This window comes from Schistocerca piceifrons, chromosome 8 (genome assembly GCF_021461385.2).
Source record: "Schistocerca piceifrons isolate TAMUIC-IGC-003096 chromosome 8, iqSchPice1.1, whole genome shotgun sequence".
Classification (NCBI taxonomy): domain Eukaryota; kingdom Metazoa; phylum Arthropoda; class Insecta; order Orthoptera; family Acrididae; genus Schistocerca; species Schistocerca piceifrons.
Window position 1 is genome coordinate 344,176,662 of NC_060145.1, and position 25,216 is coordinate 344,201,877.

Below are 25,216 nucleotides of genomic sequence, written 5' to 3' on the forward strand. Positions count from 1 at the left end.
CAGCTCACAAATTTCATTGGCCTGTTTTTTCTTATTCACCTTACAGTCCAGGTCTCACATCTTCAGACTTCCATCTGCTTGACACAGTGAACGATGCACTCTGTGGAAAGCAGTATGTGAATGATGGGGAGGTTATTGGTGAAGCAAGACATAGGCTCCGTCATTGACTAGTGGAGTGGTACCATGCGAGCGTGTGAGACAAAAGGCCATCACATTGAATAGCCAAAATGGGATTTTGTAGCCAAGAGAGTGGGGACTAGTCTGGTGCATTTGGATCGTAAATAAAATCAAGCCGCTTACAGAAAAAACTGTTGCATTATTATTGAGTGACCCCTCATAAACATTCTCTAGAGGAAAAAACTAATAAAATATAGTGCATGTGAGTTCATAATTGATTTCTATATCACTTTACTGAGAAAATTGCACATTTTATAATGGGATAAAAATCCGAAAACATAATTTTTCTGTTTTACCTTGCCTTAACCATAATATGTGTTAAAATTCCATTGTTGAGCAGCTTTCTTTGACAATTTTGAGAAGTTATATATTCAGCAGTAAATAAACATTTAGTAAATATTACTTTTCGTGTGTGTGTGTGTGTGTGTGTGTGTGTGTGTGTGTGTGTGAGAGAGAGAGAGAGAGAGAGAGAGAGAGAGTGTGTGTATACTAGTGTGCTGCAATATTGGTATTCTCTGTGGTAACTTAAGTTTTCTTTTTCCACAGACAAATAATGAGAGCAACTTCATCATGTCACATAACATTGAAGGGTATCGAGGTGATAGAGATCTGGACACACTTATTAAGTTCATAGAGTCTGATACAGAAGGCAAAGGAAAAGCGAAAAGTTCATCTCACAGTAATGGTCCTCTTAACTTTAACAACAAGCAGCAACGTAATAATCTCCGCAAGGATGAGATAGTTGCTGGAACAAAGCCAAGGAAAGAACAGAAGAGTGCCAACAGCAGTATAATAATTGACGAAGATGAAGAGAAACCAGCGAAAGGTACTAGAAGTAGCAAACAGATTCCCAAAGAACATCGGAATGGTCCTACTGTTGACAAAAGCACTGAATCCAAACTAAAGAAGTCAAACAGCATGGAAGAAATATCCAACAGGAAGATAGAGGATCTGACAGCTGGTCCAGAATCAGGTGGTCTTCACGCAGAAAACATTTCAGTCCAACGTCGAATGAAGAAACAGACTTTACAAGAAATTGACTCAGTTGGCCGTACTTCTGGAGTAGACAGACGCTCGTGGGGACCAGAAGACCATCAATACTCCTGTAACGAAGCTGCTGTTTCCTCCACAGATGACAGTTCCTCGTCTCATCCAGGTGGTGGACGCAAACGTAGGGGACCAGTGAGTGATGATAGGCGCAGACCTGAACGTGATGCGACACCAGCACCAGCTAGTGGCAGTGTTTCAGGAACTGGTGAAGAAACGGGATTCTGTGTGTTTGAAAGCAAGAAGCGTCGGAAGAAACGACGCAGTAGCAGTGGTATTCGGAGTAACCCTTCGTCTGGTGTAACGTTGTTTGCTGACGATGGGAGACGTTCTGGTGGGGGGCAGTATAACACAACTCAGTATCCAGCAGTGTGTCAAGGAAGTCGTGAAAGTGGATACCACCAGAAAAAGACATTCAATGGTAACAGTGGCTTTCCTCCACATGACAGAACAGCTGATGATAGTGGTGGCAGTGTTGTGCTTTATCAGTACCGTCGTCCACGTTCACCTGAACACTGCCGTCGGAAGTCGACTTCCAGTGTACCACCATCAGATAAGTCTGACAGTAGTGACTTAGACAGTGTCCATTCACTACCAGTGTCTTCAACAACTGCGCGTCCCACATTGGACCAAACATCGACATCCAGTGGCTCAACACCTCAGGCGTCGTACGCAGACATTGCAAAAATGGCGTCTGTAAATGTTACCACATCACAAGGTGTTTACGGGGGTGTTGGTTTTGGTAATAGTAAGTGGCCAGCAGTGTCTGTTCCTAAAGGAGTTGTTATATCTCCTCCGACTACTTCTTCCACAAGTACTCCTAGCAGTAATCCACAATTTATAACTGGACCCAAAGTCAATATTGGAGCTCCCCCAGTTAGTGGCTCAAAATTGGGTAACAATCCTGCCTCACCAAACTCTAGCAGTGCTAACAGTAGTCACAGCAATGCAAGCACCAATGCCCCAAATAGTTCAACATCTGGTGACGATACTTCTCCAGCATCTAGTGTGAATCAAGACACTGATCCTGTTGAACCCTCTGCCAAATTTTTAAACCCCATCCCTGATTCTCGTACGAAAAAGGATGCTATGACGAACACAACTACAGATTTCAAATTAGTGCCTCCTTACTCGGCTGAAGTAGAATCTAACCCTAAAACCCATGCGAAACCACCAGAACATCCCGTAAACATTTTACTTGACAGTGAATATCCGTCACTGGAGGAGAGCTTGGTGTGTGATAAAGCGGAACGGAAACTCGGTAAACTTCCTTGTCAGCAAGCTGCTCCTTTGCAAAGTTCAGTATCTGGTAACTGTGATTCACTGCCTCAAGGACAGCAGGCAAACTCACCTGCAGCAGGAGTGTGTTTGCCTAATCAAGTGCCTACAGCAGTGCAAGATACAAAAGTGTTGAATACAGTGTTACCAACTGTGCTTCAATCTAATCCATTGCAGAACCAATCTTGCCCATCCTCCCAAAAATCTCCGTGTCAAGACAGTGCTTCACAAGAAGCAAAACCTAACTCCAATTATAACTCCAGTCCACAGCCTGAACAACATACCATCTCATCAGTGACTCAAAATCATGAGATGTCTCCTACACCTTGTATTTATCCCACACCTGTAAGTCAAAGTACAGTGCCACCTCCAGCAAAACATAGGTCGGCGAGCAGGAAAGTGTCATCTGTAAGCTGCCCTCGTCCACCAGTGATCATTATGAATGATGATGATAGTGGAACAAACTATGGAGACTCAGCACCAGTGGAATTGACATTTGGTTTTGAGGTGAATGAACAGCTGCTTCTATTAGATGGTGAGGAAGCATCAGGTTCTGATGCAGTAAATGACCTGTCATCTCCACTGGAGAATGATGCACAAATTTCCAATGATGAAACAGGTGCATCTGTGCCAAGAGTTTCCCCAGTGGTTGATAAGACTGGTAGAGCATCCAGTGTGGGTGATGACTTTTCTGCCAGGTTCCGGGAACCTGCTGTCCAAGCTGGAAATTACGACAAAATAGTAGATTTCGTGGGCATGGGTAAGTAACTGCAATATTTTATGTATCTAGTTAATAACAGTTAACATTCATAAAGTATGTGACAGTGTATTTATAAGACTCATTTCTGTGTAAGGAGGTATTGTTTACTGTTAGTCATGATATGTTGAATTTTTTTTGTAGCTTTTTGGCCAGTATTGATAACAGTACCTAAAACAACTGGACTACGTGTTTAGATTTTTCAAAATTACTGTAACTGTAGGTGATTGCACCAAATTTCACCTAAGATTTATTTTTAGAGAATGTCACTACCAAAAACAAATAATGTTCATTATTTCTCTCCTGACATATCACAAATGAAATAGGTGTGTGTGTGTGTGTGTGTGTGTGTGTGTGTGTGTGTGTGTGTGGCAGATAGGCTGCTTACCACAAGCCAGAATAAAGTAATCAGTAAAGAACTGAGAGCAGTGTGAGCTGAACAAATTGAAAGCTTGAGAAACCAGTGAAACTTCCTGTAAATAATAATGGGATACTGACCTACACACAAACCAAATCACAACCAGAAAAGAAAAATGTTACAAATTGAAATGAAGAATGGAAGAAGTTTAAAACAGGCATAGCAATTCCTTTTAATTTTGTTAGTTTTGTGGACTTTGTGAGGGCAGAATTATCTTAAACAGGTATTTCTTTGGAGTATAATAATCTAATTGAGTCTAATTGAGTGTAATGTTGCTAACACTGATACAAACAAGTAGAATCTGACGGAATTGGACCACCCCCTGCTCAGCCCTTAGAGGACTTTTGCCATTCAGCAGTTCTGGAGAACACACACACACACACACACACACACACACACACACACACACACACACACACACACACACACAGGCTGTGAACACTAACACCATCACACAACTAAAGACAACTAACGTCTGAAGTTACCTATTTTGAAAATTAATTATTAATGGGTAAGGTTGCATTAACTTTGTGCCTCTGACAAGTGGAGAGAGCAGGATTCGAGACAGAAATTAAACGGAGACCTCCATATCTGTTTTTAAAGTTACTTGCCAATTTAATCCAACTGGTTCCAGAACACTACCCCAATAGTGGGAAGTGCATGCCAGAATTTCCCATGTTCTGTGTGATAGAATGACTGGCGCCAAGACAAAAGTTCTGCAATACCAGATTTGCTCGGCCATTGTAAGCATGTGAGACACTTAAGCTCATTGCATCGATTCTCCGCAGCTTTGATATTCTGACTAATGACATACTAAAACTGCAAAGAATACGGTAGACACCCGCCTTACACAGACAGAGAGAATCCTTAACAGAACATAAAAATCCTAATCTTACATGGTGGATGAACAGATTTCACATTATTTTTCTGCAACATATGACAAATCCTCTTGGAAATGCTCGCTGCATTAGGCAAGAAGACTGTGGGCTTACATGCCACCTTGGTATTATCATTACACACCCATTGCACTGTTGATCAATAATGCAATGCACATCTGATCTTTCACTGCAACCATTCTGATGGAAGGTAACCTCAAAATGAACAAATTCGGCTGACACAGGGCCTGATATGAATTAGGATCTGTGAACTAAGCTATGAAGTCACCCTTCACATTGAACCAGATAGTAACAACTATTGGCCTGTAGATATGTCGGTGTGAAGTGGCTTCCTATATATGGCGTGTCCCAGTGTACCATCAACGTTCTTCCTAACCAACATATCAAGGGTGACCTCAGTGAAAAAATATTCAGGTGCTTTGAATTCAGCTGTTCCAGAAAGTTGTTCAAATTCTCACTGTGTCGTTCAAATTCTCACTGCCATGAGGCCAAACGACAAAAGTTTCATCTGTGTATCTGAAAACACGCGGGTTTCAAAGCCACGAACTCCAAGGCAAGTTCCCTTAGCTATTCCAGAAACAGACAGGCAAAATACAGAGTCCACCAGAAAAATGTACACACACTTGAAGGACTGAAAAACATTACTTATGTATTTATTTAAAATTTAATGATTGATAACACATGTTGTGCAACCTTCAGTGTAGCGCATGGTTACTTTAAATGTTAAAAATATTCACCGTTGGTGGCTATACACACAAAAGAATGGCGAGCAGTTGTTGCAACTACATCAGTCAGTTTTACGGTGGAGATCGCTGCACATCTCTCTGCAATCTCCTGGTGAAGTTCCTCCAGCATGCATAACTTACATCAATGGACATTATCTTTCACAGTTCCCCACAAGTAAAAGTCCATAGGTGTTACATCTGGTGACTGTGAAGGAAAGTCAATGGGCCCTCTTCAGCCAATCGAGTGCCACAGAAAACGGTCATCCAGGAAAGCACGTACAGCTAGGTGGTAGTCTGGTGGTGCCCCACCCTGTTGGTAGAAGACCTCTAAATCACTTCCATAAAGTGCACATATACTTGGCAAAATTGATGTAACATTTCCAGGTACACGTCTCCAGTGACAGCAACATCAAAGAAAAAAGGGTCCTACTAAGCCTCTAGATGATAGTCCACACCACACATGAACCCCCCCAATTCGTCCACATAAACGTGCAGATTTTCCGGTGCCCAGTACACACATTATGCAGTTCATGGTTTAAATTTTCCCTCTACACTACCTTAGTCACAAATTGTTCATCAGTTTACCATTTGCTGATACCATTCGCAAAATTGCTTTCGGCGATCAGGATCGTCGTCATTAATCACGTGCAGTAATGGTGGAATGTAAACTTTCCACTTTGCAGCTTTCAGAATTCTTCGTACACTTGTACTGCTAATCCCCACTTCATAAGCACATTGCATAGCAGACTTCTGTGGTGAATTGACAAATATTTCCAACATGAGAGCCGATGAAGCAGGACTTGTGGCTGTATGCTGTCTTCCTGATGTTCCTTTCTAAATATCACAAATAATTCCATGAAATTCAAACTTGTCAATGATGCGTTTAATCATTAGCGGGTTGGCAGTTCTGTTTCATACTCCCGCCTCAACTGACGTTGCACTTCAATGGCAATATCAAACTTGAAAAACCACTTCACAATACATCTTCATTGCTCGAATGTCAAGCATGCTCCAGCCATCTTGTTTTCTCAATACCGAGATAAAAGTGCTAACATCTGTTGAGTTGAAGACTATACAACAACACACTTGTTACTCAAATCGAAAGACAACATTGATCTCTCTATAGAGCCTGACGAAGAGGGTGTACATTTTTTTGGGGGCCTCTGTAGGTAACATGTAGAGCTTCCGATTGCGACTCCACCTTTCTGTAAGTAATTGGACATCAACACATGTTGAAATTGATTCTTAATTCAACACCAATTAACTGTAACGAATCGGAGAAACACAAGTGAAGACAGAGACCTGATTAAAACTACCTACTGCTTACCAAGTCATTCACAGTTAGTGTAAGAGGAATCCCTTCCTTATGGACCTCAGCAAGGATGGATTGCTCTTAGACTGATTGTAACACTGGTGCTCCGATATACTGTGTAGCAAAACGACTTGGGACTCTTTTGAGCCTGAAGTAGGTCAATACAAACATAACACTATGAACTTGAGTTATTTACTTCAGTTAGAGGGAATGAGTTGGAATGACCATAGTTTCGAAGTGGTCTCTGTCTCCAGTCATATTCCTTTGTCTTATTTGTTAGTTAATTGAGGTTAGGTCTGGTGTTGAATCGGGAACTCATTTTGACATGCCGACTCCCGCTTACTTCGTATATGATGATTGGTACTATAAGCAGACAGATAAAAGTTACGGTGGGAAGTCTGTTGTCGCCGATTATTGCTAGTTCATGGAGAGTTCAAGGAACATGCCTTTGAGTGGGCAGCTTTGAAACCTGTAGGTTTATTTCATATATGTAGACGATACTTCTGTTGTCTGGCGGTATGTCAGTGAGAATTTGAACGACTTTCTAGAAATGTGAATCCAATCTACCCAAATATTCTTTTCATGATGGAGGTGGGTAAGGACAGCTGCCTTACTACCTACGTTGGTGTGTTGGTCAGGAGGAAAGTTAATGTTACGTTGGGGCATGCTGTTTGTAGCAAGCTCCCTCACACTGACTTTTATTTGCAGGCTGATAGTGATCACCATCTGTCTCAGCATGAAGGGCTGCTTTGTACCTAGGTTCACAGGGCCCACTTCATCTCACTCACTTAAGACTTTGTCTTCTGAGTTAGCCCATCTTGATGTCACTTTCAGTCAGAATGGTTAAAGTGAATGACTGATCAAATATGCATTGTACTATTGACCACTGTGGCATCAAAGTCTATGACCTTTTTGCCTTACCCACAGAGCATTTCATACAGTATTGGTCATATTTTATGAAAATAGTATGAGAAATGTGTTTTTTGACCACAATGTAAGATTAGGGCCTTCTTCAGTTTCTGTAACGAATGAAATTGGTTCGTGTAAGGTGGGTCTACCATACTACTTGTAGTTGTGATGTCTCATGTACTGGACCAACTGGATAAACTGTGGAGGATCGATATGCTTAGCATAAGTGTCACACATGCTTAAAACAGCAGAGCAAATCTGCTGTTGCAGAATATTGCCTTGATACTGGCCTTCCTACGGAACATACCACAGAGATCTGGCATGCTCTTCCAAAAATTGGGATAATGTTACTAAGGAACTAGTTTAAATTAGCAAGTAACCTGATAAATAGAGATAAAGGTTTTTGTTTAAATGCTGTGGGGAATCCTGTTCTCTCCTTTGCCATAAAACAGAGACAGAATTAATGCTACCTTACCTATTGACTGTTAATTTACACAATTGATAACTTCTGACATTGTGTGTGCACTTGTTTGTTTCTTTCCAGAATTGTTCTGTTAATTAGGGTTATAAATTCCCTTGCATAGCATGTTTATGCTGCAGCTTTGCCTTGAAAAGAATAGGGTGTGCACCTCTCAAAAATATCGGCAGTTGTCGACGATGTCACCTGTCTGCTTCCTGTAAGTTATTTGAACATTGTATGTGCTGGGAGAAACTTGGAGCGCACAGCTGAGAGATTAGTCTGATGTTCGAGGACAGCTATAATAACTGTACTCACACTTACCTGCACATGATAGATGTTGTCATTTATGAATTTTGCATTTTGCGTTATATACCCGTCTACCACCACCACTTGCTGATGGGCCGTGACTGCTTCATCGGTTCACCTCCATACATTTGTTCACTACTTTCGTCTTCCATCCGATTGCATAGATGATATTCATGATTACAATATAGAACGTGTTGTGAGTAGGTCAACTGACATGAGATCCATCCACGTACCCATTGATCAGCACCCCCTCCCTTCGGGTAGAATGTTACCTATCTGTAATTATTCTCTCAGGCATAATGTTATCTGCCACTCTCTCCACATGTTGTAACCAACATATAAACTGCAACTAAATGGACACCCAGATAATTCAAGCAGCTGAAACCTGTAATGGAATTGTTAGAGGCTCTTATGTCATTTGCTGGTGTTCTGGCCTTAAACTATGTCAGTATCTTATGTATTTTCTTATTTATGGTGAGTCCAGTTTTTGCTCCTTATTACTTAATGAATTTCATTAACCATTTAACTGCTTTGGACGTGTTGATGCGTGTGCCTTTGTACCTGTCCCTGTGTGTTCTGAATGTGTGTACACGCGCCACCAGTCCTTCTACCATGTACTCTGAATGTGTTTACGTGTGCCACCAGCCCTCCTACCTGGTACTCTGAACATGTTAACGTGTGCAACCAGTCCTTCTACCTCGTTCTCTGAACGTGTCTGCGCATAGGACGACTGGTGGTGCTGATAAACACTTTCAGAGCACACAGGGACAGGTACAAAGGCGCGCGTGTTAACACGTCCAGAGCAGTTAAAGGGTTAAGGGTGTTCACATTTCTAGCCACAGTTGCAATATAATCTATATCTGAACACAATATTGTTTTTTAATTGGTTTATGCTGTCTTCTTCAACTTGACATTGCATAATGTATCATCCGGTTTCACTCTAGCTGTAAAGTTAAATGCACTTGACATTTTTGTCATTTGCCTTCACTTTTGCTTCTGTCCTGCTGTCGCAGGTTTGAATCCTGCTTCGGGCATGGATGTGTGTGATGTCCTTAGGCTAGTTAGGTTTAAGTAGTTCTAAGTTCTAGGGGACTAATGACCTCAGAAGTTAAGTCCCATAGTGCTCAGAGCCATTTGAACCATTTCTGTCCTGCCTTTGCAACTTCACTAACCTTCTTGTCACAGACATGCAGTTTATAGTACCTCTTTAACTGTTCGCTCCTAAAAGATTATTAGAAGACTGTCAAGAATCAACTACTAATAGATGCTGCTGTGCATCATATCTACACAATGTTTTCCTTTGTATGTGTAAGGACAAGCAGCTTGTCTGAAGTGTGTATGTTTGGTTGAAAACCACACTGGTATTCCCATTAGAAATTTTCTGTGCACTTTTCCATTCAGCACTCTTGCTAATATATTTTAGGCTGTGTTCAGTGATGTTACATATTTATAGTTTTCATATATACATAGAGTTTCTGTTCAGAATATCCTGTCAATCTCCACAACATTGTTTGTTCTACTTTAATTATCCTACAGTTCTTATTTTGTGTGTGTTTGGCATTAGCTACATTTGTTCTCATGGGTCCAGTTGGTTAGTGGAAATGATTGGTAGACACATCTGAAGTAAAAAGAAAAACCAGGAATTCAGTTAGGAATTTTGTTTCATACCCTTCATTTTTTATTATGGTTTAGTTATTCTAGACATACATACTGTTGCCTCCTATGCGTGTGCTAAGAGTTCAGTGCAGTTGAAAACCAACAAGATTGTTGTAATTTTGACTACAGGAAACGGTGGATTAGAGAGAAATTAACAGTATTTGAAGTAGAGCTGAGACTACGATCTATGGGAGTGTTCGAAGGAAATGCTCAGTGCAAGCTACTTCATGTATTTGAAGAAATTACTTACAGTAGTGAAATAGGCAACAATTGTTACTGAATTTTTGTTGTTGTGATCTTCAAAGTCACAAGACTGACATGATTGAGTTCTCAACACTAACGAATCCTGTGGAATCCCCTTCTCTGAATAACTACTGCAACCTACATACATTTGAATCAGCCTATTGACTCATGCTTTGGTCCTGCCCTTCAGTCCTCCACCTCCTACTTCCATCCTTTACCACACACACACTAGAAGTTTCTGTATGCAGTCCAGCCATAGCAGCCAAAGAAAGTGTGTGTGTGTGTGTGTGTGTGTGTGTGTGTGTTTTCTACTACTTTGGAAGAAGGCCGTTTGGCTAAAAGCCCAAATATAGAACAGTCGTTTTGTTGATGTGTCTGCAACTCAGCGTCTCCTTTCTATGGTGAGCAGCAATCTATTCTTTCCATAATGTCATTATTCTGTCCTAAATTTTCCATTTTTTTATAGTAATAATTCTGTAATATTCACAACTGTCAGCAATTACCTTTTGGGTATTGACATTATTGTATTTTTCTTGAAGTCTGCAGATGTTTAATGTGTATCTTATTGTGCTCACCAGGGTCTCTATAATTCTAGGCGAATGCCATCCATTCAAGGGGACTTTGGTATCCCAGTGCTCCGTAAAGATGTTCTTGCAGTATATTGTCTCGCATCTCATCTTTTGTACTCTGTCCTTTTCTATAATTTTGCTTTAAAGTTCGTTTGTCTTCTGTGGCCTTTTTTCCCTTCCACCTTTCGGGTTTTCCTTCTTTGGTTAGTACTGGCTTGTCATATGAGCTCTTGATATTTGTGCAGCTGCTTTTTTTTCTCCTGTCGTTTCTCTTAATTTTCTTTCAGGTAGTACCCAGTTTTCCCTGAGTCATACATGCTACACCTTTGCATATTTTCTTTACCTGTTCCTGTTTAGCCGTTTTGTATTTCTGTCAGTCTCGTTTTTTGGCACCTATTTGAGCCTCTGATATCTTCGCTATTTCATATCTTAAAACTACCCATTTGTGTTCTGTTTCCGTTTGTCAGTTCTGAAACTCGCTGCAACCTCCGATTCTTTAAACTAATCAATGTTCTATCTCCGTAATTTGCAACCATTTTGCAGTTTTGTTTGTTTTAATCTCCATTTCATAACCAATTACTTTGAGTCCATATCCGCCCATGAAATATCTTCCAGCTTAAAATCTGGTTTCGAAATCTGTTGTCTTTCATACACTATAGTTAAAGTAAATGTCTCCATGAAAAATACTGCCAGACAGTGTCTTTCATTCTTTCGTCTAATTCATGTTTAATACTTCTCCATCTCTTCCTTTTTCCTATTGTTGAATTCCAGTCTTCCATCATGATTAAATTACCCTCTCTTAATTACATAAATAATGTTATTCAGCATACATTCTTTCAGTTTGTTTTCAAAGCTAGTTGGTGTATAAAACGTGTTCTTCTCTGGTGTGTCGGTTTTGTATATCTTGGCCACGATAATACATTTTTTATGCTGTTCATAGTACCTTCACCACATTCCTATTTTCTTATTCGACCTTATTCCCTCATTAGTTGTTCTTTGATTTTGTATTGAAACCTGTGTGCTCACCTCAATTGCTCTTCTTTTTGTCGTCAACTTGTTTAATTCCCAGTGTACCTATCTTCAACTTCACCATATCTCATTAATTAAATTCTGTAAACTACCTATCCGATTAAGGGAACTGCCGTATCACGGTCCTACCCATTGAATGACGGTTCGATTTTTCTTGGTGACATCATCTTTAGTCCGTCACCTCATTACCCACATTTTTACCTCTGGAATATTTTACCCATATAATGCCACAAAAATTAAGCCATACAGTAGAGATGCACGTTGTCAGGGAATATAATGGCTGTAGTTTCTCCCCTTACTTTGTCTTTTGCAGTACCACCACAACAAGGCCATATTGGCTAATGTTACAAAGCTAGATCCACCAGGTGGTTGCCCCTGTGACTATTAAAAAGCCTGCTGCCTGCCCCTGTTCAGGAACCATAGGTTAGTATGGCCTCTCCCCATATATACCTCCATCATAGCTGAACATATAGTATGGCTGGCTGTATTGTTAAGGCAGTCAAGTCACTCCATTCTGTCGTGGTGAGCCCATTATTCGTGGGTGGTTGAAATTAAGGCCAGTAAAATATAATTCTTTATTGAATCTCACTGATGATTGGAGCTTTTGTATGTAAGAAAAAAAGTTCACTTGTACCATTATCTTGTGTATTGTTTTGTTCTTGTTGATTAAGATTGCCTTATGGGAAGCAAATGCTAGTTTCAAAGCAACTTTATATAATGTAAAATCTCTTGCTAGGGTGAGGTGTTCAGAAATGCCAGGAAATTTCACTGAAGACATTTTTTGACACGCCTTGCCGTATGTGATCACATGTTGTTTTTGAGATACAGCTATGCCAATTGTGTGAAGAGCTTTTCAGTTTGTTATTGTTTCTGCTAGATACGTAATCACAAGTAACGTGAAAAGTAGTGATTCAAAGATTGTTTACAGATTCATCTACAGAGGCTGTATTAGTCATCTAAATTAAAGTGCTCAGTGTTACAACCATCTTCTCACAAATATAAATTGTGTTTCTTGAAGAAACTCTGTAAATACTTGTTAAACAAAATTTTATCATGCGTGTAGTTTGTACCATAAAGCATAAATAAAATGTCCACTTTGGGTTTTGTTTATGTTAGTTGGTTCAGTTTAGTTTGGTATCACCCAGTACTACTTCACTAGCCTTCTGTACGGCCACAATGTTCTGTTAAAGGATTACGTAATGTTTTTTATTTTTAATGACACATCTGGCTTGTCTGTAGTTCTGGTCACTGTGTAGAATTTTGTGGACCAGCTATGCTGTGCCACAACCGTGTGCACTTCAGACTCATCTTCTCTGCTGCAGGAAATTGCTAATGCTTTCCAACTAACGGCTTATACCAGATTATCAAATGATGAGTAAACACATTTTCACTTTCAACCATCCATTTCCAGATGTTTGTGTAACTACATTTACAGGTCAGTCACATGACATTAATACATTCTTTGCCTGTAAGAACTCAAGAGTGCTGCCAGTCTCAACAATACAAAAACTTTCGTACATTACAATAAAAAAAAATCATTCGTTTTTCTCCAAAGAGATTCCATTATCTTGTTTTCTCTGTGCACCTCTTCTGTCTGTGGGCTGTGTATCAGATGCCTAGGAGCTATAGTAGAATCCCGCTAATCTGAACTAATTGGGACCGGACCTTGTTCAGATTAGCTGAAATTATGGTGATGAGTTTCTTGACTGAAGTATACCAGGCAGACAAGTAGGTACACCATGGTAACAAATGGGAACGAGTGTGGGAGCAATGGCTCACTCTCACTCCCTGCCCTTGTTGTTGTGCATTGTTGAGACCTTTGTAGTGACTGAGGTCAGTGCTTTGCCAGTTGGTTCACAAAGTGCTTGGTTATGTTAGTTATCGATTGCTGGCACGTGTAACAGTTGTACTGTATTCGTTCAGGTGTAGTGGTTTACGTACTTTCGTCATGAGTAAACGGACACATACAATGTCAACTCTCAAAGAAAAACTGAATGCTTTGAAGCGCATAGACAATGGTGAGAATGTATTTCTAAACTGGTAACAGAACTGGGTGTTGATAAAGCAACCGTTCGTGATTGGAAGAAAAACTGAGTGAAACTTGAACAATCCTGTGCAACGTCTTCGGGAAAACAATCGATAATATGGCAGACTTTGAAACAGTCCCAGTACGACAAAGTGGATGAAGATCTTTTCCGTTGGGTTATGCAAGAAAGAGAAAGGGGAACTCCTTTGAGTGGAGCACTGGTTCAGGAGAAGGCTGTTTACCTGAACAAGTTAATGAATGGTGATAAGTCTTTTAGTGTGAGTATGGGTTAGTTGGACAGATTAAAGAGAGTCATCGAATCAGTCGGCTAACAATTAACAGAGAGAAGCTTTCTTCTGACTGTGATGCAGCGAGGGAATACTTGGGTGAGTTTGAAAAAATGATAAGAGAGGGAAAGTATTATCCCCAACAAATTTATAATGCTGACAAGACTGGCCTTAATTTTAGGGCATTGCCAACAAAAAGCCTGGCATCAAGAGTGGACCACCATGCTCCAGGTTTTAAAATGTGCTATGATCGTGTGACTATTAGTGTGCAGCAATGCTGCTGGTAACCACAAGCTGCCTTTAATGCTGATCAGCAAATCTGCTAGGCCCAGAGCTTTTAAAAACTGCAACATGAAGTACCTGCCCATATATTATCGCAACCAGAAAAAGCATGGATGGATGGATGGATGGATGGATGGATGGATGGATGGGAAGCTGTTCAAAGAATGGTTTCACGGCCAGTTTGTTTCTCTGTTCGACGGTTTTCTAAGGAAAATCATTTGTCTCCCCGTGCAATCATTTTGATTCATAACGCGCCATCTCACCCCAGCACTGAGGAATTGTGATGGAGAAATTGTGGCAAAGTTTTTGCTGCCAAATGTTACACCACTTCTACAGCCGGTGGACCAGGGTGTACTGCAAACATTAAAACCTATTTACAGAAAACAATTTTTAAGAATGCTGAACCAAGATAATAGCATTCGTTTAGTGGACAAAATAAAAAAGACCAATGTGAAGGATGTTGTTTATTGGGCCGCTGAGGCATGGCATAATATGTCAGAAAATATTCTGAGAAAATCGTGGAGAAAACTGTGGACATGTCTTGAATTTCATGACAACATAGTTGAAAATCAAGAGGAAAATCTACTACAAATGATACAATCCCTGGATGTGAAGAAGTTAGTGAAGGAGACATGGATGAGTGGATGGAAGTGGAAGGGGCATGTGTGGAGAACCTTACTGACGCTGATTTAGTTGCTGTGACTCAAGATAGGAAGAAGTGGACCACTGTGACAGTAGTGACAATGAGCCTGAAAGTGACAAAGAAGAGCTGGTACCACACAGTGACGGAGCAGAAGGCCTTGACCTTGCACTATGTTATTTGGAGCAACAGTCCACTGTTTCACCTGCTGATTTGATGTTTGAGACAATGGCGGAACTATGCGTCATGTAACATACTGTCTTCATTATGCCAAAAAACAATGACAGAGTTTTTGTAATCTAAAAAGTAGGGATAAAATGTCCACTGTATTTTAGTAAGTTTGACAGCTTTTCTTTCAATTTTATGCATTGTTTAAACCTAATGTTTCCTTGCCAATTTTTCTAATACATGTTTGCTGTACTGTGTAAATAGTGTGTGTGTGTGTGTGTGTGTGTGTGTGTGTGTGTGTGTGTGTGTGTGTGTGTGTGTGTGGGCGCGCGTGCGGCAGTATACTGCACAGTTTTCCATACTTAGACTAACATTTTTTCATGTTCACGTTAACCGAACATTCGGATTACCAGAGTTCGGATTATCAGGACTCTGCTGTAGTCATTCTCCTGGCGTCCGTGCACTGCGGCTTCTTCTTTCCTCGTTTGCTGTCTCTGTAGGGACAGTAGGTCTGTCAGTATTTGACTCCCCCCCCCCCCCCACTTTGTTTTAACATCACAAACATCTTTAGCTGAAGCAACAGTTCTTCAGATAGAGGAATAGGACTCAACCCACAATGTCCTGTTGCATTACTTATCCCTGTGTACAAGCTAAAGATGTCGCTTTATCGTTTTCTATTATAGTATGCAATTTAGACATATTTCATTGCACATAATTGCCTTTTTATTAAATTTCCTGTTGATGCTAATTTTGTTCCTTATTGCATTATTACATAGGTTAGTATATTTTCTTATATCTCATTCTCCAGGTTGTCACTTTCTACTCATTACATACAATTGTTGTATTTTGTTATACCATTAATAAGTGTTCCTTATAATATTATTACGTATAGATTTATTACTGGTACACAGTGAGTGAGTGTTATCCTCACGGATAAGAAAAATAAAACCTCACAGATTTATTTCTTTAGAGTTAGCTTTATGTTTCATTTTATTGGCTTATAACATAGAAAGGTTTCTTATATTTAAGAGCAAGAAGTCATATATTGTGAAACTTCCTGGCAAATTAAAACTGTGTGTCGGACTGAGACTCACACTCGGTCTGGCACACAGTTTTAATCTGCTAGGAAGTTTCATATCAGTGCACACTCTGCTGCAGAGTGAAAATCTCATTATATATTGTGTTTCAACAACAACAGAGTAGATCTTGATATCTCAAGTTACATTTGGGTATATATAAATCTCCTTAATTATCTTTTCTAGTTACGTACGATATCCTCTTCCATAGCGTGATCACTTCTCCCTCTTACTCCTATTTAAATTCTTTATTGCGTCATAGCTGAAGCACCCCATTTCCTTTTTTTTAGGTAGTACGGCACAACTTACTTTTATTTGTATGTGAAAGTGACCCACCCTCAACTATTTCCATAAAAGTGGTAGGGACGATTTCTGTTCTGAATGGACCTGACCTACTGTATAAATTAGTCATTCCAGGATCTGTCTACCCGCATAATATCCAATCCCATGAGTCCACATTCTTTGTAGACCTTATTTTTTGTCAGACGGTACCGGTCAGCATCTTTAACAGTTTTATTAAACGAGAACCAAGAGGTTTGTTAATATGTTACCTCAAATTTTCCTCTGTTATAATTTCAACACCCCCTTTCTCCTCTCTAGGTATTCTGTCCTACTCACTATCCTGCCCTGTAGTAAAGATAACTGCTTTCATTTGTGTTTCTTGCATGCAAGTGTTCTCGATGTGCATCGATAACCCACTGGGTTCGTTCATCATGATTTATGTGATTCATTTAGTGTGTCGTACATTATTTCATTGATGTAGTCTTTATTCCCCTCGAAAATGTGATGCAACTGAATTGTCATTTGTTCATGTCCTCCTTACGTCATGAGAGTAGTCCATTGTCGTCACACTTTTTGAACTATTCTGTAAACTACTTGTACTTTTTACAAAATTTTGAAGTTTGATTTCTAGAGTGTTAAGTGTGTTGTCATTATTTAAGAGCTTGTTGTGCTCTAAAGAGTGTATCCACATATTCGTATTGGAAATCTCTAGTTGTACTTTGTCAGACTTAACTCTAAAATTATGAAAATATTGCTTAAACTCTTTATTTACTATTTGATGTACTTTATCAGGTAAGTTTCTGTGAGACTGTTAACCTTTGTGTCAATATCTGTTAACTTCATTGCCTGCTCTGTTGTCTGAGCTGTGAAGTCCTCTTTTACTGCTTCAGTTACCTTACTAGAAATAGTTTCTTGCACGGTATCCTGTTTTGCATTTAACTTAACATACTGTTGTTGTATTTATAGTATCCAGTTTGTCTGTCAGGTCAAAGAAAACATTTTGAAATTTGTGCTCAGTCTTGAATTTAGTGTATAAAGTGACAAAAATTTTTTGTGATTATTTTCTTTCAATTCATCTTTTAAATCCGATGTTACATGAGTACTAGTTTCTGCTAATTTTTATTAATGCTGTTAACTGTATATTGTTATCAGCCAGTTGTTACTTCAGCAACTTAAAAAATCTCACTTATTTCTGTTTCCAAAGCCACACGTTTGTTTCTGAAGCCATGCCTTGTCACAATAGACAGTAGGCCATAAATGTGTGTGTGTGTGTGTGTGTGTGTGTGTGTGTGTGTGTGTGTGTGTGTGTGTGTGTGTGTGTTTTATTTTACGTATTTATCGTAAATGACTTTATGTATAGGCTTCTTTCTTATAGATGACACACACACACACACACACACACACACACACACACACAGTATGACAACTGCTCAGCACATGTAGTATCTCATCAAATAGTGGCTGCTTGTGCCAGCTGATGGCAGTGTACCGTTTGTGTTTGTAGACTGTAATTAGGTGGCTGTGTGCCGTCCGTGGTCGAAGATTGTCTCTGCTTGTTCTGTTGAGATGTAGCATGCTGCAGTACTGACGATTTCGGTGTCTCGCAGATAAGATCTCCGTTGAAATTCTTTCTTGTCAGTAATTGGAATGGGATTTATCCCTTTTTCGCATCAAATGACACTGTAATATAATTGATACTGGTTAGCAATTTTCAATTTAAATTCACAACTAACTGCATAGCTCTGTATCACCTGCAGATCATTTTCCAGCCAAAACTGGAATTACAACACTGACTTAGAAAACAGTTTTTCTCTCCAGTTGTGAAGCCATTTTCGTATGCTTTTAGCCACAATAAAGACTACTGAATGAGTCGATTTATTGAAGCTTCATAGACAAAGTTCCTGTAAGGAAGTGAGAGTTAGATGTAAAGAAAGTTGATAGCAAAATAGATATGTGACTATCGATGAGAGCAAAGAATGAATTGACTGTGTATGCTGTTAATGAAAAGAAAGCTCAACATAGATATAAGTAATTGAATCAATAAAATAATTTACTGACAAAGTGGTGGCACTGGCAGAAGAATTGAAGGGGAAGGAAGAAGAGTGAAGGAAAATGACTTTGGGGGAGGATGGAGAGAGATCAGGGAAACTAGTGGAGTTCGGAAAAATTGGCCAGAAACCTGGGTTAGAGGAGGATACAGGACAGGCACGTGCCCGATTGGTTTATGTAAGACAAAGTAAACAATCAATAGTTGCTGCTGCATGTGTGCAACTTCATTCTGAGTTGCCATAGTTTAAATATACGTATACTGTCCGTACACCTTGCAACATTTTGGGCAGTGTTGTGTATAATAGTATTAACAACCTTAAATCCAGTTGCAATAAAAGAGTTATAAAAATATTTCCTTTGGGCATCTTCGTCTCATGATGTTTTTTAAATGGAGACCTACTATTCCCTTACACTTTCAAATTGTAACAAATTGTGAAGGGAGCAAGTTTGGTTTATCACAATATGGGCTGTGAGTGGAGGTGTGAAACTCTTTTGGTCAAGTGGTCAGATAATACTGTATTCTGTTTTTATACTGATAACCCACGTGGGCACAATCTTGTTACATGTTGGCTTATCTTTGCCTTCACAGGTCTTTGAACTGACTTAACGTGCAAGTTTAAGGGGCACCTATATTTTAATATGCACTTTGAACCACGGTGCAACTTTGCATGTATTATATACATAAAATCATGGCCAGACACAAAAATCTGTAAGTCGTAGAAAAAACTTAGGACCAACTGAATACTGAACCTCTGACTTCTGTAGCATATCAACAATTTATCAACTGGGCACTTGTGGTGGGTAGTCTTATAGCAAGTACCCCAGTGACCCAAGTATCTGTTAGTTGTCCTTTGGCTTGAACAGGAATTACTTAAAAATTTTTTTGTAGCTATCTGAGAGTCCAACAAAACAGCTTTCAGCAATGGTACTGAAGAGTCAGTGCTGCTGCATCATTATGGTATGGTAGTTAAAAAGGCTGGCAAGTCTTCACTGTGCTGCAAGTTCGTATAGTGAGCAAGTGAAGTGTGTGCCTGGCCTTGGTGACACTGTTATTTAAGAGTGAGGGAGAGGTAATTATGTAAAGCCCAAAATGCAGAGGGAAAATGGAATTATAACTGGAGCCTTTCATATTTGCTATTATTCTCCTTTTTAGTGGAGAATTACATCAGAAACTAAGATATCTTAAGGGAATGTAGGATGAAAAAGACAAAAGATTCATGCAGTATACTAAAGTTAACACTTGAAGACCTCCATTAAAAGCTTCTGTAGAACTAACATAACTTTGAAATTGAGAAGTGACTAGCATTCTGTTGTTTGACATTGCCAACTTCATTGGGCCTTTTTTTTCACTGTCTTCAAACATATTTTTGGCCAATATAACAGATTTTTTTTATCTTAATGATATTGAAAAGTATAACTTCATGCAGGAGAGAGAAAATGCTTGTAGACAACATTCCAGTAGAAAGAGGTTTAAAGATGTGTAAGAAACATTACAGCAACATAACTGATGTGTGTTTTCTTTCTTCAGTGTGAAGCTGTGTCTTTTTTAATTAGTTCAATCTCTGTCTTTCAGCGTGGGATGATGTTCTGAAGGAGATGTCATCAACAGCGGTACAGTCTGGAGCCAAAGTCCGGTATTACAGTGGACAATGAAAAAGTGCATATAAGCTGTGATTTGCTATAAAATACAGTGCTATTTGTGCATTGTAACTTTCTTTTTTGTGCATATATTTGCGTTTTTATGTTCCTTAGTTTCTTGTTGCAAGGAACTAAAGGGCTTCAGGCAAGTAACTTGCATTTAAAACTGTGAATTTACCAATAGGAGCTCATAGAATTCAACAGTTTGTCACAGATGAGTGTTATAGAGGTATATTTCAGCATGTTGTTATTGTTAAATATTGCTGAAATGTGTGTTTGTACATGCCGAAGTGAGAGTGTTGGGGAAGTTAATAGTGAATAGTATTTTGAAAACTGTTGTGCCACACTGAAGAGCAAAGTGACAGACTTCACATTATTGAGGATGTATTTTTTGTCCGTATCCCAGAAAGTGACTCAAAACTAAGACAATAAAATAACACAAATGAAAATTATAAAGTTGCTTTGCTTTGTGCGCCATATTACGAGAAACTGGGAAGATGACTGTTAGGCAGTGGTTATTCATTGTGTTATATTTAAGCAGCCTGAAGGGGAATGCATGTGATAGTAAGTGATAAATTATCGCGTGTTCTGGGTATACTGAGAAGAGTGAGTGAGCAGGTTGTGTGTGTGTGTGTGTGTGTGTGTGTGTGTGTGTGTGTGTGTGATTGTGTGTTAGGAAGTTACCTTGTAACTTTTTGAAAATGAAAGCAAAAAACTGTTGTTGGCAGTTGTTTTAAATTGATTTGTTTGCATGTTATGAGTTTATAGGTTCATGGACCTGTCGAATGTAATCAGTTTGTATGTACATATATTATGTGTAATCGAAAATGCACATACCAGTTTTCCTGCTAAAAATCAACATTTTTTGTGGATAAATGATCGTGAAGACTTTTGAGTGTGGCAAGCGAAGCTGATATTGTGTCATCAGTGAAGAGGCACACGTTGTGTGACATCGGCAGCGCTGTCTGAATGTCACAGCTAACTTGTGTAAAAATATACTAGTGAAATGGACAGCAACAATTAGCAGTCAGAAACTGAGATTTGAATGAAGTGGCTTTCGTGTATTCTGTTTTTGTTTTTTGCAGATGTAAGTTATCTGTGCTTTGGAACCACAGAAGAAACAAAAATTGCTTTTTAAAGTTGTAGGAACTATGTTAAAACTGTATATGTTAACGGTTGGAACATGATGGCCCTCTCCGGAAAACAAATCACAAATCTTGTGGTATCAGACTTTTACAGAATAATGAGTTTGATTTCATACTTTGGTTTACTTAAAATATTTAATTGCTTAATACTGACTACCACGACCAAAGTTTTTAAAGACGTTACTAAATACTATCTTTGTTATTACCACAAGACATGTGAAATCATGTTGTTAGTTCCAGTTTTGAGTAATAATGATAAAATCATGAAATTAAGCAAGATATATCCGATGTTATAAATAGCAAATGGCTTTCGCGACACAGTTAAGCATTGCCATCAGACCTTATATGTGTGAGTGCTATCTCACATCCAGCAGTCTATGATACATTGTAAGTCTAAAATAAAGTAAAAAAATAATGACTGCATAAAGGCTGTTTACATCTTCTGCTCTTATGCTTGATAAAAGTTTCAAGCTGTCTGAAGAGCAGCAAAATGTTAAAACAGGCTTTGAATGGAAAGGTTTACAAACTTATGGATCTCATGTGTACAGAGGGTAGACATATGAGAAGTGTAAAAACCTATGTTTGTATTGTCTTCTGTATATTGAGCCCATTTTAATCATTTGGTTGTTAACCATACCAGTCTTTATCTGTTTTGCAAGACAGAAATAGTAATTTATAAAAACGTTGAAGGCTGTTTGATTCTAAAACTGCACATTCGAAAACACCCATACATATTCTACAGTCGGTACTCAAAATTGTTCTTACTGTTTATTAAATTTATAAGAGGAAGATCCTGTAATGGACAGATTTTGAAAACTTATTTTGGCATTTTCAGATAATTGGCATAACTTTGTTACATGCATTGGTTTCTTTATTTATGCAGTAAAGTCTTTGTTCTAGAACCTTTGTACAGTTTTCTTATAAGAGGTGCTATTGTTCTGTTGTTCCCTTTTTCCTTGTTTCCTTTATGTATTTCCAGTATTGTGATATAACTTTACTTTCTATTTCATATTTGCGTTAAATCATAATTCAGTCAAATTCTGCGAGTGAGTATGATTTCTGTTTTAAGTGAGGCTTACAAAACGTGTTCCTATGAAGTTTTAAATAATTAAATTGGACTAACCATATATAAATTTCCCTTTACACACTGTATAGTCTCGTTGCACTAGGTGGCACGCAAAGGATGAAAACTTGTATTTTAATATTAACTGTTTTAATAACATACAAATGTACACACACACACACACACACACACACACACACACACACACACACACACACACACACACTTGTACATAGTAACAAGCAAAATTTGTGTTAATCGGTTATAGGATATGACCACTTCATGTAAAAGAGGGATGACCCAGTTCTACACTGAACATAAATTTCTTGACTGTCTTGATAATATGGGAATACAGAAATTTGGCGCTGTGGTAAGCATCTAGAATGTTCTAACAGATTGCGTCCACTGTGAGAAGACCTCAAAGCCAAAAGTTACACCCAAATCAACAGATTTAACTAAAAGGACGTGCAACACAAGTGAGGTGACATTATGTTGCCAGTCATAATCAGAAAGCGGTTTTCAGTGTTTTGAATAGAAGCCAGATTTGTCAGTGCTGTAATGCTTCTGTTCTTGTGGGTAGGTACACACACACACACACACACACACACACACACACACACACACACACACACACACACAAAAAGCAGAATTGGTGATGGCCAAACTTGCTTACAACAGATGCAGGGCAAAATGCAAAAAACCAGTAGAACCTGAGACTATTATGTACAACATAATGCTTTATATTCTCTGCTATTTTTGTTTGAAAATGCGCATCAACATACATTTTATAAGTATTTGAATTTTTTTATTGCCATTATTTCTATAATGTACCTTTTCTCATAAACTGATCGAGCAATAAAGTTGGAATTTCACTGTTTACATCAGTGTAAGAGGCTAATAATAAATTGTGTGGAATAGATTTTTGTTGAAGGTCATAGTTGCTTTGAAATTAATTTTTCAGTTTCATGTTACCTGGGACTGCTCCATCGTCCCCTGCATATGATTATTCAGTAAGTATATCTTAAGAACCCTGTCAAATTTCAGGGTGTCAGTTTTTATGGTTCCTAAGAAAAAGTGGAGTATAGCCCAAAAAAGTCAGTTTAAAGCAATTTGCATTTAAAGATTTTATTTAAATTTTTGACAGTGTAGATGTACCTTTAGTGACTAATGCAGTCCATATCCATAATCTTTATTCTCTTCCTTGTGTTCCTGGTGGAATCTCTTCCCCTGCCTGCTTTGCCTAGCCAACTTCTGCATGTTTTGTTATACTGCCTGAGCTTTGTCCAGTCGGGTTTCATTGATGCTTCTGAGTGTCTTCAGTGTGAATGCACCTGGATAGAAGCCCAATCTCCGCAGGCACTTAGTTATACCTACACTTCCACTACCGATCGCTAGATTTGCATCACATGCAGCTAACCTCATAACAATTGAGGACACACATACTGTTTTTGGACAACACATCCATATAAGGTGATCGTAGCTCTCATTTGTATTCTGTTTTTCCCATGTACATAGTTTTTCAGCAGTTAAGAATTGGCTAGGTACCTGAAAGTTGATTTTATAACACCTAAAACAGTGACTAACCATGTTTGTTGGTATATGGTTTTCCAGTGGCTTCTGCCTGAAGATATTTGTACCATGATATGTCACAAAGGGAATGTTTAGGATTATCATGTCGTCCTTGCACTCAACTTGAAGAGCACGGAGGGAGGAGTGTTCTGTTGTAATCACTGAATTTATTCACTGGTTCGTCTAGCATAAAACAAATTTGTGCCTTCTTCGCTTACACGTAAGCATCGCATGATGTAACACAATCTTGTATTCGCCTCGTACATCTTTCCGTGGAGAGCAGAATTCTTGAACTGAACTGAACATATTTACAAGCTTTTACACAAAATATGCATATTACTTACAAAGCCAGTTCTGTCGCTGTCATCATACAGTCTTGAGACCCTTTGACCCACAGTTGCCACATAAAACATTAATCATATGGGCAAGTATTTCTGAGTCTGTTAACCAAAATCCACTGGAAAACTCATCTTTGGCACTGTACACAGCGTCATCAATTCTTTCAGTAATTTTCTTGTTGAAAATCATTCTTCACACTTTGGAGGAGCATCGGTAACACTTTATTTAAATTTTCTGTACCTTTTACAAGTGAAATTCGCCATTTTCTCACTTTGTTGAATAGGCATCCACTGTTACAACCCATATGGAGCAAGAAAGATTGATATATGAAAAACTAAAAAATGAAATAAATTTGTAGGACATACTATTAAAAAAAAGATGTTGTAAACAGAGGAACAAGCAGAGCTAAACTTTACGAGCCTTATAGACTCGTATGCAGTTTAGATTGTGTGAACAAGAAATTAATGCCCCAAAAATTTCTAGTGTAGGGGTGGTGTGGATTACAGCATAGAAAGCCGTGGCAGGGTGGGTGCAGATGCCCAGAAAAACCTATTTAAAACATATTTCTAGACAAAATCTAATAAATTACGCAATAAAAGACTTCTAATTTTTTCACAATTTTGTCCTATATCTGCCCTTAACATGCAGGTTTGCTTAGGAATGAAACTTTCGGTGCTCAAGATGAAAAAATTAAAAGTTAATATGAAAATGCACACAAAAATTAGTTTATGTAACCAAAGTATACAAGTGCATGGTTTTAGTGACATCCGATCATTTGTAATTTTCATATAACACACACACACACACACACACACACACACACACACACACACACACACACACTCTCTCTCTCTCTCTCTCTCTCTCTCT

The 25,216-nt window shown here is 38.8% G+C and overlaps 1 protein-coding gene across 3 annotated transcripts in view; it reads left to right on the top strand.

Moving 5' to 3' along the window:
• LOC124711958 (mucin-19-like) overlaps positions 1–22,277 on the top strand; it is a 534,229-nt gene extending 511,952 nt beyond the window's left edge. For all 3 annotated transcript variants that reach the window (XM_047242230.1, XM_047242231.1, XM_047242232.1), the window contains 2 exons: positions 724–3,262; positions 20,166–22,277. In XM_047242230.1, the coding sequence (XP_047098186.1) occupies positions 724–3,262; positions 20,166–20,245 (2,619 nt within the window). In that variant the 3' untranslated portion in view covers positions 20,246–22,277. The remainder of the gene's footprint in view (positions 1–723; positions 3,263–20,165) is intronic.
• Positions 22,278–25,216: the final 2,939 nt, after the last annotated feature.